This window comes from Onychomys torridus, chromosome 12 (genome assembly GCF_903995425.1).
Source record: "Onychomys torridus chromosome 12, mOncTor1.1, whole genome shotgun sequence".
NCBI classification, from domain to species: Eukaryota; Metazoa; Chordata; class Mammalia; order Rodentia; family Cricetidae; genus Onychomys; species Onychomys torridus.
The window spans coordinates 35,045,152-35,068,710 of record NC_050454.1 but is presented as its reverse complement, the minus strand read 5'-3'; the positions used below and the strand labels follow the sequence as shown (position 1 = coordinate 35,068,710).

The following is a 23,559-nucleotide window of genomic DNA, read 5'->3' as shown; positions in this document are numbered from 1 at the left end:
TCTGTGTGTGTGTGTGTCTGTGTGTGTGTGTGTCTGTGTGTGTGTGTGTCTAGCAAAATGCTGGCTAACAGACTTAGGTGTCACTTGTCCTAAAGTGCTTGGGACTTGAAGTGTTGCAGTTACAAATTACATCAAACGCCAAGTTAAAATGAACACATTAGAATGATTAACCTATTTAGAAACAAAACCAACTCCAGGCATGTACACTCACAAAACAATAGTCCATTATACCTGGTTCCACATATACCTTGTTGAAAAATACCTCACACTGTTGTTACCACGGCAAATTTTAAGTAGAGTACACCTTCATCTGAGGTCTCCTTGACACTTTGATTTCTCCAGTCCCCCCAAAAGAATGCAGTGTTACAGATGAGATCATTTGAATAAATGTAGGCCCCCATGGCAGGAGGCCTCATCTACGAAGAACCCTGTCTTCTGACATGTGATGGGCAAAGTTTACACGATCCACAGAAACAGGCCCAGTTAAGAGAGCAGAAGTAGAGCATGAGTGAGTGATTCTGTACCATGAAGGAGAGAGAATGGATGAACAAATGGGCTAGACCAGGATGAAGACAGCTCTATGACAAGTTGAGATGTTTTACTTCCTGGTCCCTCCCAAAAAAATAATAGAAGATGATTTTTAAGAAGTTTAAAATGGCAGTGGTGGCCCACGCCTTTAATCCCAGCACTCGGGAGGCAGAGTCAGGCGGATCTCTGTGAGTTTGAGGCCAGCCTGGTCTACCGAGAGAGATCCAGGACAGGCACCAAAAACTACACTGAGAAACCCTTCTAGAAAAACCAAAAGAAAAAAAAAAAAAAAAAGACGTTTAAAAACGTTCTCTAGCACTACCCTATTGAGTAGGACTTAAAAAACAAAAACTGCTTCCCCCACCCCCAATCTCAAGAGTTTTAAGTTAAAATTTGTATCTTCTCTACAAATAAGCTCTGGCCATTAGCAGGGTTTTCACTGTCCATTGCCTCTCACTAATATCCTGCACTAATAACCTTATAACCTTTAGGCTGAGCTTCACCACACTCTCAAACTCTATTCTTACCAAATTACTAGACTTGTTCATCTGTCCAGAAGTGAATATTTGCTTTCAAAAATGGAAGAGCTCATTTCTTAATTTATGATTAGTATGCATGTGTTATGTGTGCACATGTACATAATGTATATGTGGGCGCGCCGGCACAGCTCACCTGTGGAGGTTGGAGAACAACTTATAAAGTCAGTTATCTCTTGCTACTTTCACGTGGGTTCCAGGAACCAATCTCAGGTCACTATGTGTCCTGGTTACTTTTTATTGTCAAGTTCATGTAATCGAGTCACCTAGAAAGAGGGGGTCTCATTTGAGGAATTGCCCAGATCAAATTAACCTGAGATCATGACTGTGGGAACTGTCTAGATTGCTAACTGGTCGGGGAGAGCTTGGCCACTGTTGTATGCAGTACTGGGGAGGTGGGCCTAGGCAGTAGTAAGAAGCTAGATGAAAAGGAGGTCCATGCCCCTGTGGGGCCCCCACACCCATGCTCATACACAAGCACTAATTAGACCAGAGAAGCGTGAATAAACAACAAAAAGGGCATGAAGTTGGGTAACAAAGTGGAAGGTATTGTGGGCATTTGTTGTGGAATATTATTTTAACTATGTAAAGATGTTACATTTGTTTAATTATGAAAAGATGTGTTGCATTTGTTTCACCTTGCCTGCCTAAGGCACCTGATTGGTCTAATAAAAAGCTGAACAGCCAATAGCTAGACAGGAGAGGAATGGGCAGGCCTGGTGGGCAGAGAATAAGTAGGAAGAGAAATCTAGGCTGGAGAGAGGAGGAAAGGGACAGACCTGGGACCAGCAGCCAAGCAGCTGGCAGCCAGCCATGGGGCCGGCAGGAAAATAAGACATATAGAAGGAGGAAAGGAAGGTTAAAAAGCCCCACAGCAAAACGTAAATGAAAAGAAACAGGATCATTTCCGTTACAAGAGCTAGTGAAACAGCATAAGGCCAAGCATTCAGAACTAATATTAAGTCTTTGTGGCATGATTTGGGAGTGAGTTTGTGACCTAAAAGAAAGCCTGCTACAGGCATTAGAAGAGGATAATAGTGACTAGATATACAATCAAAATGTATAAAGCTTTTAATTAATAAATAAAGTATTATAAAAAGTATTTGCAGCCGGGTAGTGGTGGCGCACACCTTTAATCCCAGCACTCAGGAAGCAGAGGCAGGTGAGTCTCTGTGAGTTCGAGGCCAACCTGGGCTACAGAGTGAGTTCCAGGAAAGGCACCAAAGCTACACAGAGAAACCCTGTCTTGAAAAAAATAAAATAAAAAGTTTGATTTCAAAAAGGAAAGTTTGGTTTTTGGGGTGTTTTTTTGTTTGTTTAGTTGGTTGGTTTTGGTGTGTGTGTGTGTGTGTGTGTGTGTGTGTGTGTGTGTGTGTGTGTGTGTGTCTGCCTGTCTGTCTGTCTAGGAAAATGCTGGCAGAGGGATTGACCCAGCAGACAGTGTTCTTCCACAGTTTCTGCTTCAAGTCCCTGCCCTGGTTTCTTTCCCTCAAGGACTATGATCTGGAAGTATACAATGAAAATAACTCCTTCCTCCCCAAGTTGCTTTGGTCATATTGTTTACCACAGCAGCAGAAAGCAAACTAGAACACTAACTAGGCTTACACAGCCAATGCCTTCTTTACCCACTGAGCCCAATGACCCTGATGTTCATTTTCTTGTGTGTACTACTGGGTAGTTGACAATGGGAGCTGCATATCACAACAGAAGAGTTGTATGTTTTGAATCTTAGAATATTTGCAATGCATGACTATATCTTGGGGGAGGGACCAAGTCTATGTGTGACATTCAGTTATGTTTCATATACACTCATCATCCATACCTTGAGGCAATTGTACACAATACTTTTAGTGTTTTGACCGTCACCCATCACAAATCAAGTATGGAATTTTCTACTTGTCATACTATGCTGCTGCTCAGAACACTTCAGATTTAGGAGCATTTTGGATTATGGATTTGGGGAACACTTATTTAATTAAGTTGCTCAACTTGGAAGTGAAAATATTTTCCTTTAAACAAAAAGACAATTAAATTCCCTGTATATTTGCTAAAATATGAAGAAAAATTGAACATTTAATTACATGGTATATTTAAGACACAATACAGTTAAAAATACAATTCTAGTATAATAAACATAAATATTTGTTTCCTATATCCTCCCCATCCATATCCTGAGGTCATTTTATACAGTACTTTTAGAGTTTTGACTGTCACCCACCACAGGAGGTGATCTGGCTGTCACCCACCACAGGAGGTGATCTGGCTGTCACCCACCACAGGAGGTGATCTGGCTGTCACCCCTTTCTAGCAGTGCTTCATATTTAAGAAAAAATTACACCTCAATTTAATGAATTGAAAACATGTTTAATATAAAATGCTGACATCCTCAAATCATTATTTCTACATGAATTCAGGAAAACAAATTTTAAACAGTCTCCAAAACATGATGAAGAACAGTGGTATCTTTGAAAAACACACAAACAAAAAAGTTCAGTAATTACAAGGTATCTTATATACTGGCTTTCCAAAATTTGATGTATAAAACAATTAACAGCCACTTTTAAAAAAAGTTTCTCCCCAACACACACCAATTGGGAATGAAAGATGCAATTAATAACCACTGCCACGTGAAATCTCCCAAAGTCACGGATCTTGAACTGTGCAGGGAGAGACAAGGCCAACAGAAGACAGGGACACAAGGCTGACTGAACCCCAAGTCACTTCCTAGCTTAATCTTACTCCGCCTCTGTTTCAGATGCTTTACACACAGTTCTAACTAAATCTAAGAGATGTTTAATATAATATTCTAAAACCCATTATCTGAGAAAACAGTAAGACCATGTCTCCCTCAAAATATTTCTGATAGTCTAAGAGTCTAAAATGTTTAATGGATAATACCACCATCATCACATAAATTCAGTAGAACTGTTACCTGAATATTTAATAAAATATTAGGTGCTGCATGGGTGAGATCCCTGGGGGAATCATACATCTTTAAAAACTATAACTTAAAAATATAAAAGAAATGAGAAATCTGGCTTTGCAGATGAAGAGTGGGTAACCAAACTATAAAATTACATATTTGGTTCTAAATAATAAATAGAAGTTTAAAGGTACTCTCTTGTTAAAATTAGGAGGACACCAATTTTATCTTTTATAGAAACTGTATACACACAATCTGGGGTAATATAGGAATGAGTATTTATATAGCTATACCTCAAATAAACAAAGCTTAGCTACATCATTTTTTAGAACTTATTTGGTACTTAAAACTTGTTCCACGCTTTATCTGAACAAATGAGCTCACGTCTCAGACCTCTGTTTATGACACTGAGAGAGGAGGAGAAGGAGGAGGAGGAGGAGGAGGAGGAGGAGGAGGAGGAGGAGGAGGAGGAGGAGGAGGAGGAGAAGGAGAAGGAGAAGGAGAAGGACGAGGAGGAGGAGGGGGGGATCTGAGCAGAGTAATTGCATTTAGCAACTGAGAATAATAAGCTGCACTTTGAAAGGGTACATTTTTATCTAATGGTATTCTTTTTTCACACTATACAGAAGGGATGCCGTGAATGGCATTTTCTGAAGCCTTGATACTAAGTTCCTTTTTTAAAAAAATACACAGTATTCATACTGCATGCTTGAGCTGCAAAGAAGAGAATTACAATATGATATGACTTGTCAACGAACTTGACAAGTGCTGGGCTGGCACCGGGGAGAACCTAACTCCCATCAACACCCAGTCATGTGGAAGTACTGATCACATAGTTTTATTACTTATGAAAACATTCCCACATTACATATGCTATTGCATAATCCAAGCATATTTCATCATAAAAATATATTTATGAAATTTTAATTTCTATAAGTGCTTCTATGACACCTTCAGCTGTGAGAGCCCACTGACTCAAACAAGATACCATACACATTTCCACAATTCATGGACTAGGGCAAGTTCCCTTCTTCTCGGTAAGCTGACCCGAATGCTGGTAAGCGGCTTTCCAGTAAGCTTAGAGAGCATGCACTGTGCCTGCACTGACTAGCTACTGCTGTCTTTCTGTTGCTGCAGATGAAGTTTCAAGATGAGCTCTCGAATGTCTTCCCGCTTGGTCTTTATTACATGGCGAGGAAACCATTTCTCCAAGTGGATTGGGAGTTCAAAGTTAACAATGGGGTCCTATTAAGAGGAAAGAAAGAATGCCATTAGTGTGACATCATGACTTCAGTTTTTTCAAATCTCACTAATGACACCTTTCAAAAATCAACAGCTTGTTGCATACCATACCACAGCACTCACATAAAGCACACAATTAGTTTTCAGTTTTCAACCGGGTAAACATGGCCACAATCAATTTTAGAACATTTTCATTAAATTGCTCACTTTTGAACATTAACTAGTCTACTCTGTTACACTGCATGTCTGAGTGGTTACAACTGGTAAAGAATGATTCAGCAGAACTTGGAAATCAGATTACTTTGAACATGTGCTACCTCTGTTAAACTGTTATGGAGAAAGCCCTGAAGAAAGATTTCCAGACTTATAAAAACAGAAAATCCCACTAAAAGTTGTCTTTTAGGGTAAGAAACAGCTTCCAGAACAGTGATGTTTCCACAGTGTTAATTTGTTAATTTGTTTGTTTGTTTGTTTTTCAAGACAGGGTTTCTCTGTGTAGCTTTTGGAGCCTGTCCAGGCTGGCCTCAAACTCACAGAGATCTGCCTGCCTGACTCCTGAGTGCTGGGATTAAAGGTGTGTGCCGCCACCACCCGGCTCCACAGTGTTAATTTAATAGCAAAGTTGAGTTGCAACTACAAAGTTATTTCTCCTTGATTTTAACTTTCTTTTAGTTGCTAAGGACAGCTACCCTTACCTGGCTTTATAAATTTGAAGAAGCTGTTAGAAGGCTAATGTAAGAACTTATATCTTGGAGAAGGGTGAGAGGATGGGCTGACTGGAATCTCAGGATGGATTTATTGTCAGTGACCCTATGGGCCAATGCCTACATGGTGATTTACTGCCTGGTTTTTTACTAAAATTTGTATTGTTTTCTTTAAGGAAACCCACTGACTCCTCAAGCCTGTTTTTAACCTGGTCAATGCTACATTAGTACACAAATCTATAAGACATTGGTTTAGAATTTTTAGCTCCTCCCAGGAATTTTACATGGTGATTCTATATTTAACATATATTCTATTGACTGAGGCTACCTACAATTGGAATTATGTAACAAAGAATACATCACTAAAAAGGTCCGCTGGATAGTCTAAAACTTAAATCAAAACCTACTAGGAAACAATACTAGAGGACCAGAACTGTTACCTATAATGAAGTTCTAATGTGGACTATAAGGGGGAGACTAAGTACAATGTAAGCATTCTGTAATAATTTCTATAATGTGTGACATCTTTTACTGTGCAGTATCATTCCTCCCAATAGCAAAGACACAGGAAAGTTCTAACTGCAGGCGAGAATTCTCTACATAGACTTCTGGTCAGAAACATATCTTCCTCAGGGATGCTGCTAGCGCTGGAACTAAGGGAGCTGGTGCTGAAAAGGCTGTGATTCTTGCCATTGAAAGATGGGGTCGGGGGTTAGCTCAGTGGTAGAGCATTCGCCTAGCAAGAGCAAGGCCCTGGGTTCGATCCTTAGCTCAAAATAAATAGATAGATAGATAGATAGATAGATAGATAGACAGACAGATAGATAGATAGATAGATATTTGCCTTTAATGTTTCTACATTCCAATAAATTCTCTATGAACTAGAAAACAACAGCCATGCTTCCAATTGTTTCCTTAGCTATGCCTTCTGGGACTCCAATTATATGAAAATGAGACCTTCATTCTATCAGACTCATCTCTTCTGGACACTTTCTTACTCCATGAACTACCTTTGGACACTTTCTGTTTCCTTCAAGTTCTCTAATTCTATCTGCTGTATCTGGTGTGCTACCAGGTGCATCCAGCCTGCAGCCCTGAGGTCACATGCATCCCAGGACAGCTATGAATGCAGGACAACAATAAGGATAGTGTCGTATTGCAAAAGGCTTGTGTCAAAAAGGCTAGGTAGCCCATCAGCCCACCTAAATGAGGACCTATCTTTTTATGTGAGTTTTTGTGTTCTCATCCTCATGGGTCAGCCACCCAATCACATGGGCATACATACATAAGTTACCACATTAAGAACTCTCATGAGAGTTCTTAATAGATTGTTGCATGTTTTCAACTCTAGAATGTTCATTTGATATTTTCTGTATTTCATGTCTTCATCCATTTTGTTCATCTATGGCTGTATTTGATTTAACATAATAATCAAATAATTGTAAACTTCTCAGCTTCTCCTATGGGTCACTTGTGGCCTCCATGTCTTTTCTATATGTCCTTGCCTACTCATATTTTCCTTCCTCTTATTGGTCAGAAATTTGTAACTGTGAATTAAAAAAAAAAACAACCCTGTATCTGCACATACCTGAAAGAAGCTTTCCACATACTGCAGTAAATAGACTCCGCAGTCGCTGCTATTATCCTGCTTAGGGACTTTAGGGCACAGGTCTACCATGTTGGTTTTACTGAATTCACGGTGAGTTTTCCGCTTGACTTCCCACTCTACCTCCAAATACCTGAAATAATCAACAGGAGAGTGACTTGAGTAGAAATCTTGATCAGTCTGCAACACTCTCTACAAAGGAAGAAAACATCTCCTCTACAAAATCTGTTGCTTCAAATGAAATTTCCAAAGACAGAATTTCAACAATACAACTGTAATTTATGAGCCTCACAAATGCCACTGTGGAGAAAGTGATGTGATTTCAAATGAAACCTAGAGCTTTTTAACAACACAGTTTAGATAACACAAAATTATTTATATTATGAAGTAAGCTAACACACAGCTTTTAAATTTTGTTTTCAACACCTATATTATGAAATTTCTGTCTAGCGCCTTCTGGTAAAGGCACTTCCTATCAGAATTTCTTGCTGCAAAGCCCTCACAACCTGGGTTAGATCCCCAGGACCCGCAGGGTGGAAGGAGATAACCAACTCCCACAAGCTTCTTCTCACCTCTATACCGAGGCCCAGGCACAAGCGTGCCACCATCCCACAACCCACCACATGACTTTAAAATGTTTGCAAGACAATCTTCTTTCTTTCTCTCTCTCTCTTTCTCTCTCTCTCCACATACACACACACATACACAAATAGAAATTTACAGGTTTCTACTTTCTTTTCAGGCTTTATTTTTGATAATCACTAATATCTGCAATAAATGTTACACAAAATTATGGTTTTGTTCAATTACAAATAAAATTTTTGAATTTACCTTTGACAAATCTAAACCCTTCACTATTAATACATAATAGAAGATGTTGTTGGCAATCATATTTTCAGGTTCATTTAAGTACATGTTAGAAATACAATTACTAGCCGAGTGGTGGTGGCGCACGCCTTTAATCCCAACACTTGGGAGGCAGAGGCAGGCGGATCTCTGTGAGTTCGAGGCCAGCCTGGACTACAGAGCTAGATCCAGGAAAGGCACAAAGCTACACAGAGAAACCCTGTCTCGAAAAACAAAATAAAAAGAAAAAAGAAAAGAAAAAGAAATACAATTACTACCATGGTGTCATCAATCTCTTTTCATTGTAGCCAGGATCAAACTATGATAGTCCACTGTCCTTCGGAGCAGATCTTGAGTTTGTGGTCCTCTTGCCTGTTAGGCTACTACACTGCCTCTGAGTGCAAGCTAATGTTATGCTCCCACACCTCTAGGGCTGTTTGCAGTAATACTGAGGCAGTTTCAAAAGTGCTGATATTTTAGATAACAGACTGAATGTAAAAACTGTCATTACTTACTCTCGTAAATTCTGAACTGTGTTTTGTATAGAAGCAGCTTTCAAGGAGTCTAGTATGAGAATGCACGGCCTTTAAAACACAAAGGAAGAAATCGAGATGTACAGACTTAGATAAAGATGAATACCCAGTCAAACCAACAAAGAGAACACCCAGGGCTGGTGAGAGAGTACACCAGGGGACTGCCTGCAAGTCTCATGACCTGACTTCAACGCTGGGAACTCACATGGTGGAGGGAGAGAACCAGTTCCCAAAAGCTGTCCTCAAACCTTCACACGTGTGCTGTGCCATGGCGCACACACGCACGCACACACAATAAATAACAAAACTGAGGGCTGGAGAGATGGCTCTTTAGTTCAGAGCACTTGTTCTTGCCGAAGACATGGGCTCGGTTCCCAGCATCCACATGGCCGCTCACAACTCCAGTTCCAGGGCATCCCATACCCTCTCCTGAGCTCTGTGGTGACACCAGGCACACATGTGGTACACATACACACATGCAGGAAAACATTCATACACATAAAATACTTCTTTAAAAATACATCGTTTTCAGACCTTTATATTATTAGTATTACATGGACTTACCTTTTACACATTTTCTTTGGTACTGACATATTCATCTCGGTACTCTGAAATTACATGAATTTTTGTCTTTGCAATTTAAGCTAGTTTAAATTCATTAATAGCCACTTAGTCCTTAAAGTATTTCAAATACTGAAATTAAATTTTCAAGTAAAAGTTCTTTCTCAATTTAGCTTTAAAACAAATCAAGCTCACTCCATTTTCCAAAACTCACTGACTGATACACTTTCACACTGACCTCACGTAGATGCTTTAACCTGGCCTGTGCAATAACATAAGATTTTGCTTTTATTCACTTATCATCTTAAAGACAAGATAACTGTGTCTGCACACTTTCTGTAACTCAATTGAGGCTGGAAAGACACATTTCTTCCCTTTGAAGCACAAGAAATGGTTTTAATCTGCACTTGATCTGAGCCAAAGGCTGAGAAGCGATCCAGGTATTTATCTATGACGGGAGGAAAAGCATTAGCAAATGTGAGCTTTGCTGACAATAGTCCGTTCGTAGATTCCTGAATGAATAGATCAAACTGATTTCTTTAAAGACCATCTTAGTGCCACTGTTTTTCTAAAAACACAATGAATCTCTAAGAGAGAAAGTTGACAACGAACTAAACAAATCGGCAAGGATGTTCTTTCCCAAAAATTGCTAAAACAATCAAAAAGGAGCACAATTTAATTATGAGGCACTAATACCCATATCAGTCCACTTAGGCAGGCCCTATTTTATAGTTAACTTTGTAATTGTTATGAGTTTTCCTTTCCCCATATCTGGACAGAACACACTTACTTGGGAAAGCTCTGCACTCGAAGACACTGTTGAAGTGGTATGTAGATCATTGTCTAATAACAAAGAAGTCACTATGAGTCTTTATTGTGTGTTAACACAGATAATTTAGATAATCTGAACTTCAAGATGTATCCACAGTACTAATTAAAGAAAAAACATTTTTTATGGTCAGTATTATGAGAAAACTTAGACAACAGATAAATCTGGTAAGGGTTAGCTGTTATCACATAATATAAAAACCTCAGAAACAAAACCTGAAATACAAATTAGCTGGGTCCATTTCCTCCCAAAAGACTATCTTCACATACTGAAAACTAATAAAATGTATACTTTAATGTGGAGGGTAGTTAACTTCTCATGTAATGGTTCTTATAACTTCTGAAGCTCAAAAGGCTAAGAAAGGATAGAAAATGAACAGGTGTCCTCAGTTTCCCCTCCCATCCCCAGGTTCTGGATGGCATAAGTGAGAAAAGCAACTATCAATTTTGCGTGCTAATTAGGTTTCAGCTACAAAACACTTAATTTTTATCTTTTTTTTTTCAAAGAAAATAGGCTTATTTGCTTAGTTAAAATTTGATGTCACAGAGAATTATAGAAGAAATATGAGCTATTATGTTGCCTCTGAATTACTAGTATGTAAGAAGTGTATTAAACTAGACTTTAAGATGCATGAAGAGTCATACCATGAATTCTGAGTCATGTTAGCAAGGCCATTCTCTTAAAACACTATGATAAAACTTAGCATCAACAGTATGACTTTAGAATTATATTTTGCAGCATGCTGGGTATCAAGAGAATTCAAACGTTTTGTATTCCTTTTACTAAGTTTCATAATAAACAGAAGACTGTGAACTGCACACTGTTTCCCTTACTCTGCGTATTACTGTGGTTATTATTAACAATGTCTGTCACCTGCTGTTTTGCTGTCCTGCTGAGGCTGCTGCTCCTGGGACACAGTCTGTGGAAACTCCTCATACACGGCTTCTTCTAACCACGGAAAACAAATGACGGCGAGGTACCAGTGAGACCTGTCGCAAAGAACCGTAGTCTTAGTAACAGGCCAAAGCCCCCCAACGCACAATCTTCCAGAGCTGCATCCGTGACGGCCGACATGACAAACGTCTTACTACGAAGACATCCACTATGGCATGTCACGTCAGATGGAGCACACATGACGACACACTGACAGCCACGGTTTACCAGGCCATAACACAAGTTTGTAATGCACCGTCTGAATAGCACAAATGTTATTGACCTTCATACACTCAGTATTTTCTTTCAGGATCTCTATTAATAAGCGAACCAATAACATCATTACTTTTGTATTAGAACTTAAGGAATATATTCTCTTCTGGTATTTTTAGTTTACAAAATATTTCTTAAAAAAAAATTAATTGTTAGTTATTACAACACTGGAGAAATTTGTATATGTCCATACTTTTTACTGATTATACTTCAAATAATTTTTTCTTAAACCCTACTGGTTTTCAAATTGTCAAAAGTACTCACGACTCATTTACAGGTACAAAGATGTAGTCTTTATTAAAAATGTTTATGTGACGAGTCCATGTTCTTACTCTTCTATGTCTCCTCTGAGCCATTCTAGGAATAGGAAAGATAAACAGATTTATTGTAAAAGTTGTAAGGTTTACTAAACCACTGTCTTCAATGTATGTAACTTAACATACCAGAACTCTATTTGGTTGTTCTTACATCTGATTACCATAAGCTCTAGTGGAATAAACAGAGGAAAGCTGGAACATTGCTAAATGCTTTGTAGATTCCAAAGGGGCTCAGCAACTGAGCATGAACATGTTCAAACCTAATTCCTTCTGCTTTGTTCCACTTAGGGATTACGTAAAGTATCATCAAACCTTAACAAAGTTACCCAACTGTTCTCACTCTGCTAAGTGTTAAAACCTAATGGGGGAGAAGAAATTAGGCTTTTTAATTTTAAGACATAAACTTCATCTCCCTTTATTTCACACATAAGGAAATTACAGGACAAGGCTAAGTATACCTACTGATCCTCATCCATTTGCCTTTTAGTTCTGCAGCAGATATTGATTCATTTCCAAAGAACAAATAATGAAAATAACCTGAATTGACTGAAACCAATTTGCAATTTAAAGGTAAAAGAAAACACACAAGAAATAACTAAATACAATACCAAATAAGGACACCAAGAGTGCTAGCAAATCATCTAGAAGAGCCACCTGAACACACACACACACACACACACACACACACACGTATACGCACACACACACACATGTATACACACACACGCACGCACACACACATGTACACACGCGCGCGCGCGCACACACATGTATACACACACACATACACACACACACGCACGCACATGCACACACACACACACACACACGCACACACACACACACATTTGAGATGCTTATTTTTTTTAACCATCGGGGGTGGGGAGGGTTACAGCAAACCAATTTTGGATGTAAAAAAATCTACAAAGAAAATGGGGATTTAAAATGGCACAAAGGAGATTTCTGATTTCTGGCTCAGTGCCTCAGAAGGAAGTCTTCAATCTCGACATACTATGTATCAAGGAATATAAGCAGCACACATCTTTGTCCCACCTTGTTCATCTGGACAATATCTAACCCTATGAGTAAACATTAGGACTAAGAGAAAATCCAGAATGAGCTCAAAGATATGACAGATTAAGCACCATATCAAAAACTAATTGTTATAAGTAAAATAATCAGAAGTATGTTTATTGAATGCTCTCATTTTAACTCAATAATTATATAAAATTAGGAACAATGACTTCAACTGGTATATAAACTACCAACCTGTTTTCCATTTGAGAACAACAAAGATGAACACCTAGTTTGTTTTGTCATGCTGGTGTTTAGTAGGCTTCATACTTCAGCTAACCTGACTAGGGAATATCTCAGACAGAACGAAGCAAGGATGACAGGAGATTTAAGGGCTAGGAGCGGGTGACAAAAGTACTTGTGTACAAGCCCAGTGACCTGAGTTCAGTCCCCAGACTCCAGAGTGGAAGGAGAGAAGCAGCTCCTGAGAGCTGTCCTCTGACCTCCACCTACACACGCATATGCAAACATTCATACACACAACACTGAATAAAGAAAACCTATGGAGCTATATACGGTCTCTTTCTCAGTTCCTAACTGTGTAAAATACCTCCAATTAAATATCTAACAGTTCTCTCTACTTAGTAATGGGCATTACTACATCCTCTGTTTTGACTTCCTATTATGTTCCACGCTGTAGCAGACTTTCTTTGGGGCCACCAACCAGCTGCCAAATCATGACATGAAGATTTAATATTAATTATGAATGCTCAGCCGTAGCTTAGTCTTGTTTCTTGCTAGCTCTTACAACTTAATTTAACCTGTTTCGCTTCATCTATGTTTTGCCTTGGAGCTTTTTACTACTCCATGTCTTGCTGGCTGGTCTTGGGTGTCTTACTCTCTTTCTCCCTCATTCTCTTCTTCTCAATTCTCGAGCATAGATTCCTCTTCCTACTTATTCTCTCTTCTTGCCAGCCCTGACTATCCCTCTCCTGCCTAGCTATTGGCCATTCAGCTTTTTCTTAGACCAATCAGGTGCCTTAGGCAGGCAAGGCAATACATCTTTACATTGATAAACAAATGCAGCATAAACAAATGTAACACATCTTTGCCTAGTTAAACAAATGCAATGTAAACAAATGCAACACACCTTTATATAGCTAAAGTAATATTCCACAACACCAAGCACTAAGTTAGTCACTGGAGATGGCGCTGGCCTCACAGAAAACAAAGATAATAGGAAAACAACGTGATTATAGAGCTCTCGCTGTGAAATACAAGTGCTAGAAGAGATTTCAGAAGAAAATACAGAAGGGCTGAACATATCTGAGAACTGAGAAGAGGTAAGTTGACTACAGATGAGTAAATATTGTGAAAAAAGACTAGCAAGAATAGAAAAATGCCAAACTTGCATAGTAATGAGTATGCATGCCATTTATCCTACAGTCTTAACACTAGTAATTTTGACCTTTTGTCATTAATTAATACTAAAATGTTCCTCTCTTGTTGCATTGCTTTTAGATTATGTCTTTTTAAAAATAGTTTGTAGGAATTCTTTTGTGAATACTTATTATTAAGATATATACATATGCCGGGTGGTGGTGGCGCACGCCTTTAATCCCAGCACTTGGTAGGCAGAGGCAGGCGGATCTCTGTGAGTTCAAGGCCAGCCTGGGCTACAGAGTGAATTCCAGGACAGGCACCAAAACTACACAGAGAAAACCTGTCTCAAAAAAACAAAAACAAAAACAAAAAAAGATATACACATATATGAATATATCAGACTAAAACCCTATAGGGTGTGTGTGTGTGTGTGTGTGTGTGTGTGTGTGTGTGTGTGTGAGAGAGAGAGAGAGAGAGAGAGAGAGAGAGAAAGAGAGTGTGTACACGCATGCGTGCCTATGAGTTATCTCATCCTTCCTACATTATAATATACTTTCATGTAACATTGTTATTATTTTTATGTATGATCAGATAAATATAAAAGCTTTTTCAAACCTAGTAATACAGCAGAAATGACCTTTCCCCCTCCTCACACTGAAGATGAGTATGCCAATTTATGTCCTGAGTTATCACGCCAAGCCCAATATCATCATTTTTAAGACAATTACAATTTCTACATTGTAATATTATAATGTGGGATTACTTGCACTATCCCAATTATTAATTTCTGTATATACAAAATAGAACTTCAGGGCATCAGAAATTTTAAATAACAAATTCATCAACAACATTTTCCTTCTGTATGCCTTCTTCTAAGCCTGATTATCAGAAATATTTTCAAACTGGATTTTTCTCTTTGATTCTGACAGGCCTTGCTCATCAATACAAGACCTAAACAAAAAAAGACACTTAAAGTTGACCGTAAATCCCAGTCTGTCAAAGACAGCCGCTAGATATTAGTTATCTAGTGTATACTATTGAAAGAACCTTCTGTTATCTTCACAAATGTCCCAATTCAGAGCATAAATTATGTCACAACACTACATCAGAAATAACTAAACTTTGGAACCTGAAAATTGTATTCAGCTGTGTATAACTAACCTAATTTCTTTTAGTTTCCATCAATAAAGATAATTATAAATAATCATTTATTTTAAATTATTATAAATTATTTACCTTACAAAAATATTAAATAATTCTGTTTATCATTTGACTTCAAAACATGCAATCAATGACTTATTCATCCTCTATATTCTTATCCTTTTTATCAAAATATATAACAAATTCAAAAAGCATATTAATTTAACCAACACAATTATTATTTCTAATGTTTGGCTTTTAAATTTTTATTACTGATGTATGTATGTGTGTGAGCAGGTATACATATAGTCCACATGTCATGCACCCACATGAAGGTCAGAGGACAATTTGCAGGTGTCAGTTTTACCTTTTACCATGTCGGTCATCAGCTCGACAGCAAGCACCTTTACCTGCTAAGTCATCATGCCCAGCCCAGCATCATCATTTTTTTTTTTCAAGACAGGGTTTCTCTGTGTAGTTTTGGTGCCTGTCCTGGATCTCGCTCTGTAGACCAGGCTGGCCTTAAACTCACAGGGATCTGCCTGGCTCTGCCTCCTGAGTGCTGGGGTTAAAGGCGTGCGCCACCACCACCTGGCCAGCATCATCATTTTTAAGGCATTGAAAATGTTGGACTAGAAATTAAAAATAAAAATTTAAGTCCAGGCCTACTACTCCCTAGCTATTTGTCCTTTTCTAAATAGCCAATCCTTAATTAGCTGATTTCTTTTATCATTTAAAGAATTTGGATAGGGGCTGGAGAGATGTCTCAGAGCACTGGCTACTCTTCCAGGGGCCCTGGGTTCCAAATCCCAGCACCCATATGGCAGCTCAGAGGTATCAGATGCCCTCTTCTGAACTCCATAGGCACTGGCATATACAGGCATATGTATAGACAAAGAATTGGGATGTACTATATGGGTCCTATGTATCTAAAAGCACTGTAATATGAAGAAAGGAAATGAATGAAAAAAAACTATACCCTGGAAATTTATAAAGTAGAAGATAGATGTTTAAAAAAATAAAAGTTCAGGGACCTATTCATTGGGTTCTAATATAAATTGCTGGGCATGAGGCTGGTTTTATAAAAGACTATGCTACAATAACTATCGGAGTTTCTACTATCTAATACTCAGTAACCACTTCTTCATTTTTACCTAGTCCTATCCACTGCCCAACAGCTTTCTTTCTTTTTTTTTTTTTTTTTTTTTTTTTTTTTGGTTTTTCAAGACAAGGTTTCTCTGTGTAGCTTTGCACCTTTCCTGGATCTCACTCTGTAGACCAGGCTGGCCTTGACTCACAGAGATCCGCCTGACTCTGCCTCCTGAGTGCTGGGATTAAAGGTGTGCGCCACCACCGCCTAGCTAACAGCTTTAATTCTTAATCAAAAATATTTTTTAAAAATACTGAATAGAGAAATTTAGCACAATTGTGCAAATAAGAATGGTTTTCATATTATGTTATACTAACTTACTGAAATAGTAACATGTCAGCAAGGAACTAACCAGAAAAACAAACAAACAAACAAACCACAGCCCTACATCTTTGTCAACAGAACTAAGCAGACAAAGGCCAGCGAGGCAATCAGAGATGAGCACAGGGGGCACTGCTATAGACAGCCCTAGGGTGGACATCAAGGAAAGCAGCAGTGCCCCCCAGTGGAAGTTAATGGGAGGGCCAGCAGCCATCTCTAGTAAGAGGAAATACGACCTCTGGTAAATCACACCCACAGCAAAAAGGGTAGGGAGGAAATAGACTGGCTTTTTTATTCCTTGCTTTCTTAACCCCTAGTACCTACCCACGCTGCTCATGCAACTGAAAACACAGCTTCGAGAAGCAGCCTCCTCCTTACAGAGCCAACAGTGAAAGGTAAGAAATGGTTCCTGCACCTGACAAACCAGTGACCTACTAAAGTGTTAACACGCTTGCTCTTGGGATTATTGCAATGAAGCCACTTCACCAGGAGCATGAAAACGGTAGTCTTCTTTGTCTCAAAACTTAAGAGTTAGAGAGCTGGCTCAGATGACTGTGGCACCTGCTGACAAGCCTGGTGACTTAGTTCAATCCCCAGGATGCACATGGTAGGAGAGAATGTACTCCCTCAAATTGTACCCTGACCTTCACATGCATGATGCACCCATACACACACAATAAACTCCTTTAAGACCTTAATTACAATAGACAGACTTACGAGAGATCGGGATTATCTTCTGTTAAATTATTTTCCTTTCTTGTCAAGCATTTATAGAAAAAGCTACTAAAAATGTGACTTCGTTCAACAAGTTCATCTGATGCTTTCTCCAGTAGAAGATACCTGTAAAGTAGCAAGCCAACAAAGGAAATTGTGTTTAGATTTTATCTCATTTTCTTCAGTTACCTCTTAAGAACCAGAAATTGCCAGGCAGTGGTGGCGCACACCTTTAATCTCAGGAGGCAGAGCCAAGCGAATCTCTGTGAGTTTGAGGCCAGCCTGGTCTACAGAGAGACAGGCACCAAAACTACACAGAGAAACCCTGCCTCAAGAAACAAAAACAAAAACAAAAAAACCAAAAAATCAAAAAAAGAACAACTAGAAATTACTGTTTCACGTCCAGCTAGCTAAATTCAAAGAAATCTTGGATTTTTCTATGATTTAGGCTTTCAGCTTCTCTTTTAGTTATCTCTTGTCTTTCAAAAACAATCACTTAAAATAGAAATTTCCCACTTATTTAATAAGTATTTACCAAATTCCTAACATGTATTAAGTACCACATTTACACTGGAGATACAGCATGGTAGTATCTGCAGCCTAAAGAAGTCAAAATAGAAGGAAATGTTGACCAAATAATCACATGAATGTAATTAATGTAAGACTATGACACACACAAGTCTAGAAAATGTTTTAATAACTGGAGTATTCCTAAGCTTAAATTCTTAATCTATTTCCATACTAAAATAATTCTTCAGTGTCGCTTTATAACTCAATCACTTAGTGATTATATCTTTCATAATCAATAAGTTGATATTCTTGATAGTCTATTCAGTTTTAATAGTTTAATAATTTCAGACAGCTAAGAGGCTGAAGTGTACAGATCAGAGTACAGGAAAGGAGAAAAGGGTAGAGACAGAGAACTTAGAACAGATTGCTGCTCCTCACGTCTTCAGGATCGCTCTAGTGTGTGTGTGTGTGTGTGTGTGTGGTGAGGGAAGTACTCAAGTTAGAAACAAGGAATGGTAGCCAGAAATCACTCAGATGAAGTATCTATTCCTGCCAGTAAAACTGGGCAACGTCATCATTCATGACACAGGACAAATACTCAGGAGAATTTCTCCTTGGGAATAGGAATTAATTTGTTGGCCTCATTTTAGCAAATGATAAAGATAACTGTATCTTTAAGATAAGACCTAAAACTACCAGACTACTTCCAGATAATGTAACCGTGTCTCAGAAAACTAAAACATTTATAGAAACTCAACAATACTCAATCATCAATAAAAATCAAACATTCAAAGCTACAAAACGTGACTCATAAAGAAGAGAAAATGTGCCTGGCAGTGATAGTGCCTTTAATCTCAGGACTTGGGAGGCAGAGACAGGCAGATCTCTGTGAGTTTGAGGGCAGCCTGGCCTACAGGGTGATTTACAGTACTGCCAGGGCTACACAGAGAAACCTTGTCTCAAAAAACTAAGAGAAAAACCAGCATTTGATGCCAATTCATAATTTACATAGACCAGAGAAAAATACATGAAGTTATCAGAATTGTATTTCCATGTGGAAGATATTAAAAAAAAAAGATTCAAACTGAATTTTTGGAGACTTTAAAGCCTATGTCTATAAATATGTAATAACATGAGATTCTGAGTCTTTGTGACTAGAATAAAATAAAATTGTGAATAAAAATTAGTCTAAATGATAAATTCATTTAAAAGCGACCTTTAAAAAATTAGATCTTTCAATCAAGTGTCAGGAATTTTTAGTCTAGGGCAAAATGAAGGTCAAAAACAAATCTCCTTCACTTGAAAAGGCTTTGGGAGTTATTGGTGTTCTTGTTTTGTTTTTTATTTTAGTTAGGCTTTGTTTGGGTTTATTAAGACAGAGGTATACCACACAGCCCAGCCTGGCCTCCTGGGTGTCAAGATTAAAGGGCTGTACCCCACACCTAGCTTTCACATAGCTATACCAAAATTTTCTCTATTCAACAAACTGACTCTTTTTTTTTTTTTTAGTTAAAATTTTACTGCATTCATGACAGATTTTTCTAAGTGACAGTTAACTGTTAGGATGTCAAAGGTGGTCAGAACGCAGTCCAGGAATGGAGGCATGTGAAGAGATACGCTTGTGAGAACACCCCAAGAAAACAAGACAGGAGTCATGTGACCTGTTTCCAAAATCACGGACTTGTTCTTGGAATGTGTTTTCATGCTCCTCCCAAGTGCAGCAGATGGGACTCAGTTTACTTCAGATGACTGATTATTGCTTGCTGTTGTTATTCAGGTAAATGTTTAAACTAGCCTTTATATAGTCTATGGAAAAACATGTTTTGCCGAGTGTGGCTTGTTCTTGTGATTGTATACAGCTTGACCTTTACTCAGGAGACCTTTCTTAGCCCTCAGAGTATGAAGTGAGGCTCTGAATAAAGCTGGCTAGTGCATGGGACTTTAGTCGGCCTCACTTATCAGCTCCATTCTCCCAGGTCCCACCGCCTCTATGGCAGTGACAAAAGATAATTGAACAGAGTTGTTTCTTTTCCGTTCCCAAAGTGTATTGGATTTTGTAAATACTTCCTTCACCACAATACACAGTGTTCAAAAAGTACACATCAAAAAAATCAACACATTTTAAAAACTAAACCAAAACAGCAAGCAGTAACTTTTCTGCACATTGCTTCAGTAAAATTCTGGTAGGCAAAATGCTTTATTTATGAATCTGAAATCTTGCCGGTTACTTTTGACTAGAATTGAAAATAATTTGGACAAAGACACTTATTTTTAGACAGGGGTACAGCTCAATAGCAGAATGCTTTCCCACTACACACAAGGCTGTAGGTTCAATCCCAGGCTTTCCTACTACACACAAGGCTCTAGGTTCAATCCCAGGCTTTCCTACTACACACAAGGCTGTAGGTTCAATCCCAGGCTTTCCTACTACACACAAGGCTCTAGATTCAAACCTAAGTACAACTGAAAAAAAAAAAAAAAAAAACTTAAGTTTTACAATAAAACAAATGAGATCATTATTGTACTTACTTAAGGTAAAAGTCAATGATTACATCGTTAAGAAATTCTCCTTCTTCTAAACACTCCAAATCTTCATTAGTTACTCCCAAGCCCCCTTTGGTAGGTGGTGGAGGATAAACAATCAACCTTTAAAAAATAAAAATAAAGTTAAAATACAACTTATTATATTATATAAAATATATTTATATATAACATGTAATATATTTATATAAATTATATTAATGTATTATTAATTAAGAGATTTTTATAAAATAGCTACTAGGTAATAATATCCATAGCTAAATTTTATATGGTAAAGTATCTGCTAAAACATAACTGATTATACTTTTCTACATTTTCATAAATCTCCTATGGTATGCTGGCTATTAGCTTTTTCTCTCCATTAAGTTCCATGGGGCTAGTCCCAGAAGACTAACGTCTAATACACGTCTAGGCAAAAGGGCATTACAATACCCTTAAGGCTGTCTCTCTTTTACATAATTTCAACAACTGCTGTAATAAAGCAAAAAATTTCCTAATGCTCCAATTTGCAATTCTAAATTTGAATCTCAAATGAATTATTTTCTGTTCAGAAAAGCCAACACTCAAAACCGTTCAATCTTGTGGTGGCCAGGAGGTGAATAACGGAACCTCAGGGAATACATTTTCCAGGAAAGTGCTTACAATGCAAACTTTACAGAACATACAGGAAACAATCAGATCATAACCAGAGAGCGGCACAGGACAAGTGACAGCTCAGAAGCATTCTCCTGGCACTCCCCCTTCAAAGTCAGAGAGGATGCCGGCAGTGAATTCCAGGCTACAACCTTGGAATCGTTAGGGCATCAGTTGATGGGCAAATGTAGTAATTTAATAAAGCTATAATGCTTATACCAGAAAAAAATCACGAAACCAAGTGCTGTCCACAGCTGATTTCTTCTTGATACCAAAGTACTTAACAAGAAAACTGAAAAAAATAAATAAATCTAATTTGATAGTTTCTATGTAACCAGTTACTGCCTTATCCTGTGCTTTCAATTGCTTAAAAAAAAGGAGGGAAAAAACTCAAGAGTTATCAAAGTAATCTCTGGGTTGGGGATTTAGCTCAGTGGGTAGGGCGCTTGCCTAGCAAGTGCAAGACCCCAGGTTCAATCCTCAGCTCAAAAAAAAAAGTAATCTCCAATGTACAGAATACTCTGCCTTACCAAAAACAGAAAACATACAAAATTTAATCTATCAAGATTTAAAAAGACAGCCGGGCGGTGGTGGCGCAGGCCTTTATCCCAGCACTCGGGAGGCAGAGCCAGGCAGAGCTCTGTGAGTTCAAGGCCAGCCTGGTCTCCAAAGTGAGTTCCAGGAAAGGCACAAAGCTACGCAGAGAAACCCTGTCTCGAAAAACCAAAGGGGGAAAAAAAAAAAAAAGATTTAAAAAGAGAACTTAAATAAACACCAAAGTACCTAAACTGAGAAATATTTTAATAAGCAAATTAATTTCCTTTTTATATATTTATCTATAAGAGGTACAATTTCCAAAACCATACATTGCTATTCCAAGATTTTCAATAAACTCTTTAATGTTTCCAAACTGTGGTGAGTCATTTTTTCATACAGATACAAAATTAAATTAAATGACACCTATTATTTTCTTGATAACTTATATGTGCCTCATAAACAAAATTATTTCCATCACTAGCCAGAGGCATGAAAGTAAAACTCAAATCATCTCAACAGGGTAACTGCCGCGGAGCCGCAGCGCGGTGGGAGGAGCCGCCACTACACTGCTACAATCACGATGGGACGCAGCTCCTACTTCTGCACCGGTCCCGGGTGCCTGACTTCTCGCCATTCTTCGTCCGGACTCGAAGTAATAGAAAGCGAGTAGCAGCCACTACTTTGTTTCTGCAGGAACGTGTATGTAGGCTTGATGGTCTCTGTACTGGAGAGCTGGAAGAAAAAGACTCTTATGAGTACATGGGTTGGGCATTTAGCTCAGTGGTAGAGCGCTTGCCTAGCAAGCGCAAGGCCCTGGGTTCCAAAAAAAAAAAAAAACTCGTTTTGAAAAATCTAGATTGGTAACCAAAAAAAACTATGACTAAAAGAAATGTATATCAAACAGTAACAACTACACTTTTAAATATGTATATGCTCTACATAGATAATCAAATGAAAAAAATGACTTTTTATCCAAAGATTTCATATACAACATAAGGGTTAATGTCTAACCTAAAGTCCTACTTTCAGGTATGAGTTCCACAATTAAAGAAGATTTTAACTTTGTGGTTCAAAATAATCAAAACAGGTAGCTAATACTAGGAAAAAATAAAATTTTATGTTAAAGGAGACTGAGCTTATATCATAACTGATATTCTATTATTAAATTAAAAGTAATATGTAAATGTGTATTTGTGATATAGCTAAGCTTTCTGCTTCACCTAACACTATTATGGGTATCTATGGGTTTTTTGAGTAGAAGAGCCTTGGAACACACTTAGGTACATATCTATATGTGTGAACAAATGTGTGTGCCATAGCTACTTAGAAAATATTTTTCCTTCTAGACATAATTGACAGTTATACAAGTCACAAGTATATTATCAATCTACACAAAGGCATAATATTTTTTATTTCTTCTATTTGCCATTAATACTGTGCATGTGTGCCTATGCATGAGCCATAGCATGTGTGTGGAAGTTGGTTCTCTTCTTCTAGCTTTCTGGGTTTCAGAAAGTTGCACAACAAGCGCTCTACCCAATAACCCATCTAACAGACCTCTAAACATAACATTTTTATTATTATGGTTTTGAGCGGATGTTAGACTTACAGAACTTTGAAAAAAGAAAAACCCTATCTATATCCTCCTAAGCTTAATATCAGAAACCAGTAAAATCTGACTATGAAAAGTAAAAAGCAACACTGAAAGAAAGCAGCTAAGGACTTTGGTCTGGTTTCTCTACTTGTCCACTAATGTCCTTTCTATTTCAGGACCCACACTTCTCA

General features: G+C 38.1%; 1 protein-coding gene across 1 annotated transcript in view; it reads right to left on the bottom strand.

Moving 5' to 3' along the window:
* Positions 1-4,465: 4,465 nt before the first annotated feature.
* The window catches only part of Senp7 (SUMO specific peptidase 7), a 104,546-nt gene continuing 85,452 nt past the window's right edge, over positions 4,466-23,559 (bottom strand). Inside the window, exons 14-23 of the mRNA XM_036203433.1 lie at positions 22,373-22,506; positions 20,593-20,709; positions 17,557-17,679; positions 11,779-11,871; positions 11,182-11,297; positions 10,270-10,322; positions 9,483-9,526; positions 8,901-8,969; positions 7,522-7,672; positions 4,466-5,232 (exon numbers count right to left, since the gene is read on the bottom strand). Coding sequence (XP_036059326.1) covers positions 5,095-5,232; positions 7,522-7,672; positions 8,901-8,969; positions 9,483-9,526; positions 10,270-10,322; positions 11,182-11,297; positions 11,779-11,871; positions 17,557-17,679; positions 20,593-20,709; positions 22,373-22,506 — 1,038 coding nt within the window. The 3' untranslated portion in view covers positions 4,466-5,094. The remainder of the gene's footprint in view (positions 5,233-7,521; positions 7,673-8,900; positions 8,970-9,482; positions 9,527-10,269; positions 10,323-11,181; positions 11,298-11,778; positions 11,872-17,556; positions 17,680-20,592; positions 20,710-22,372; positions 22,507-23,559) is intronic.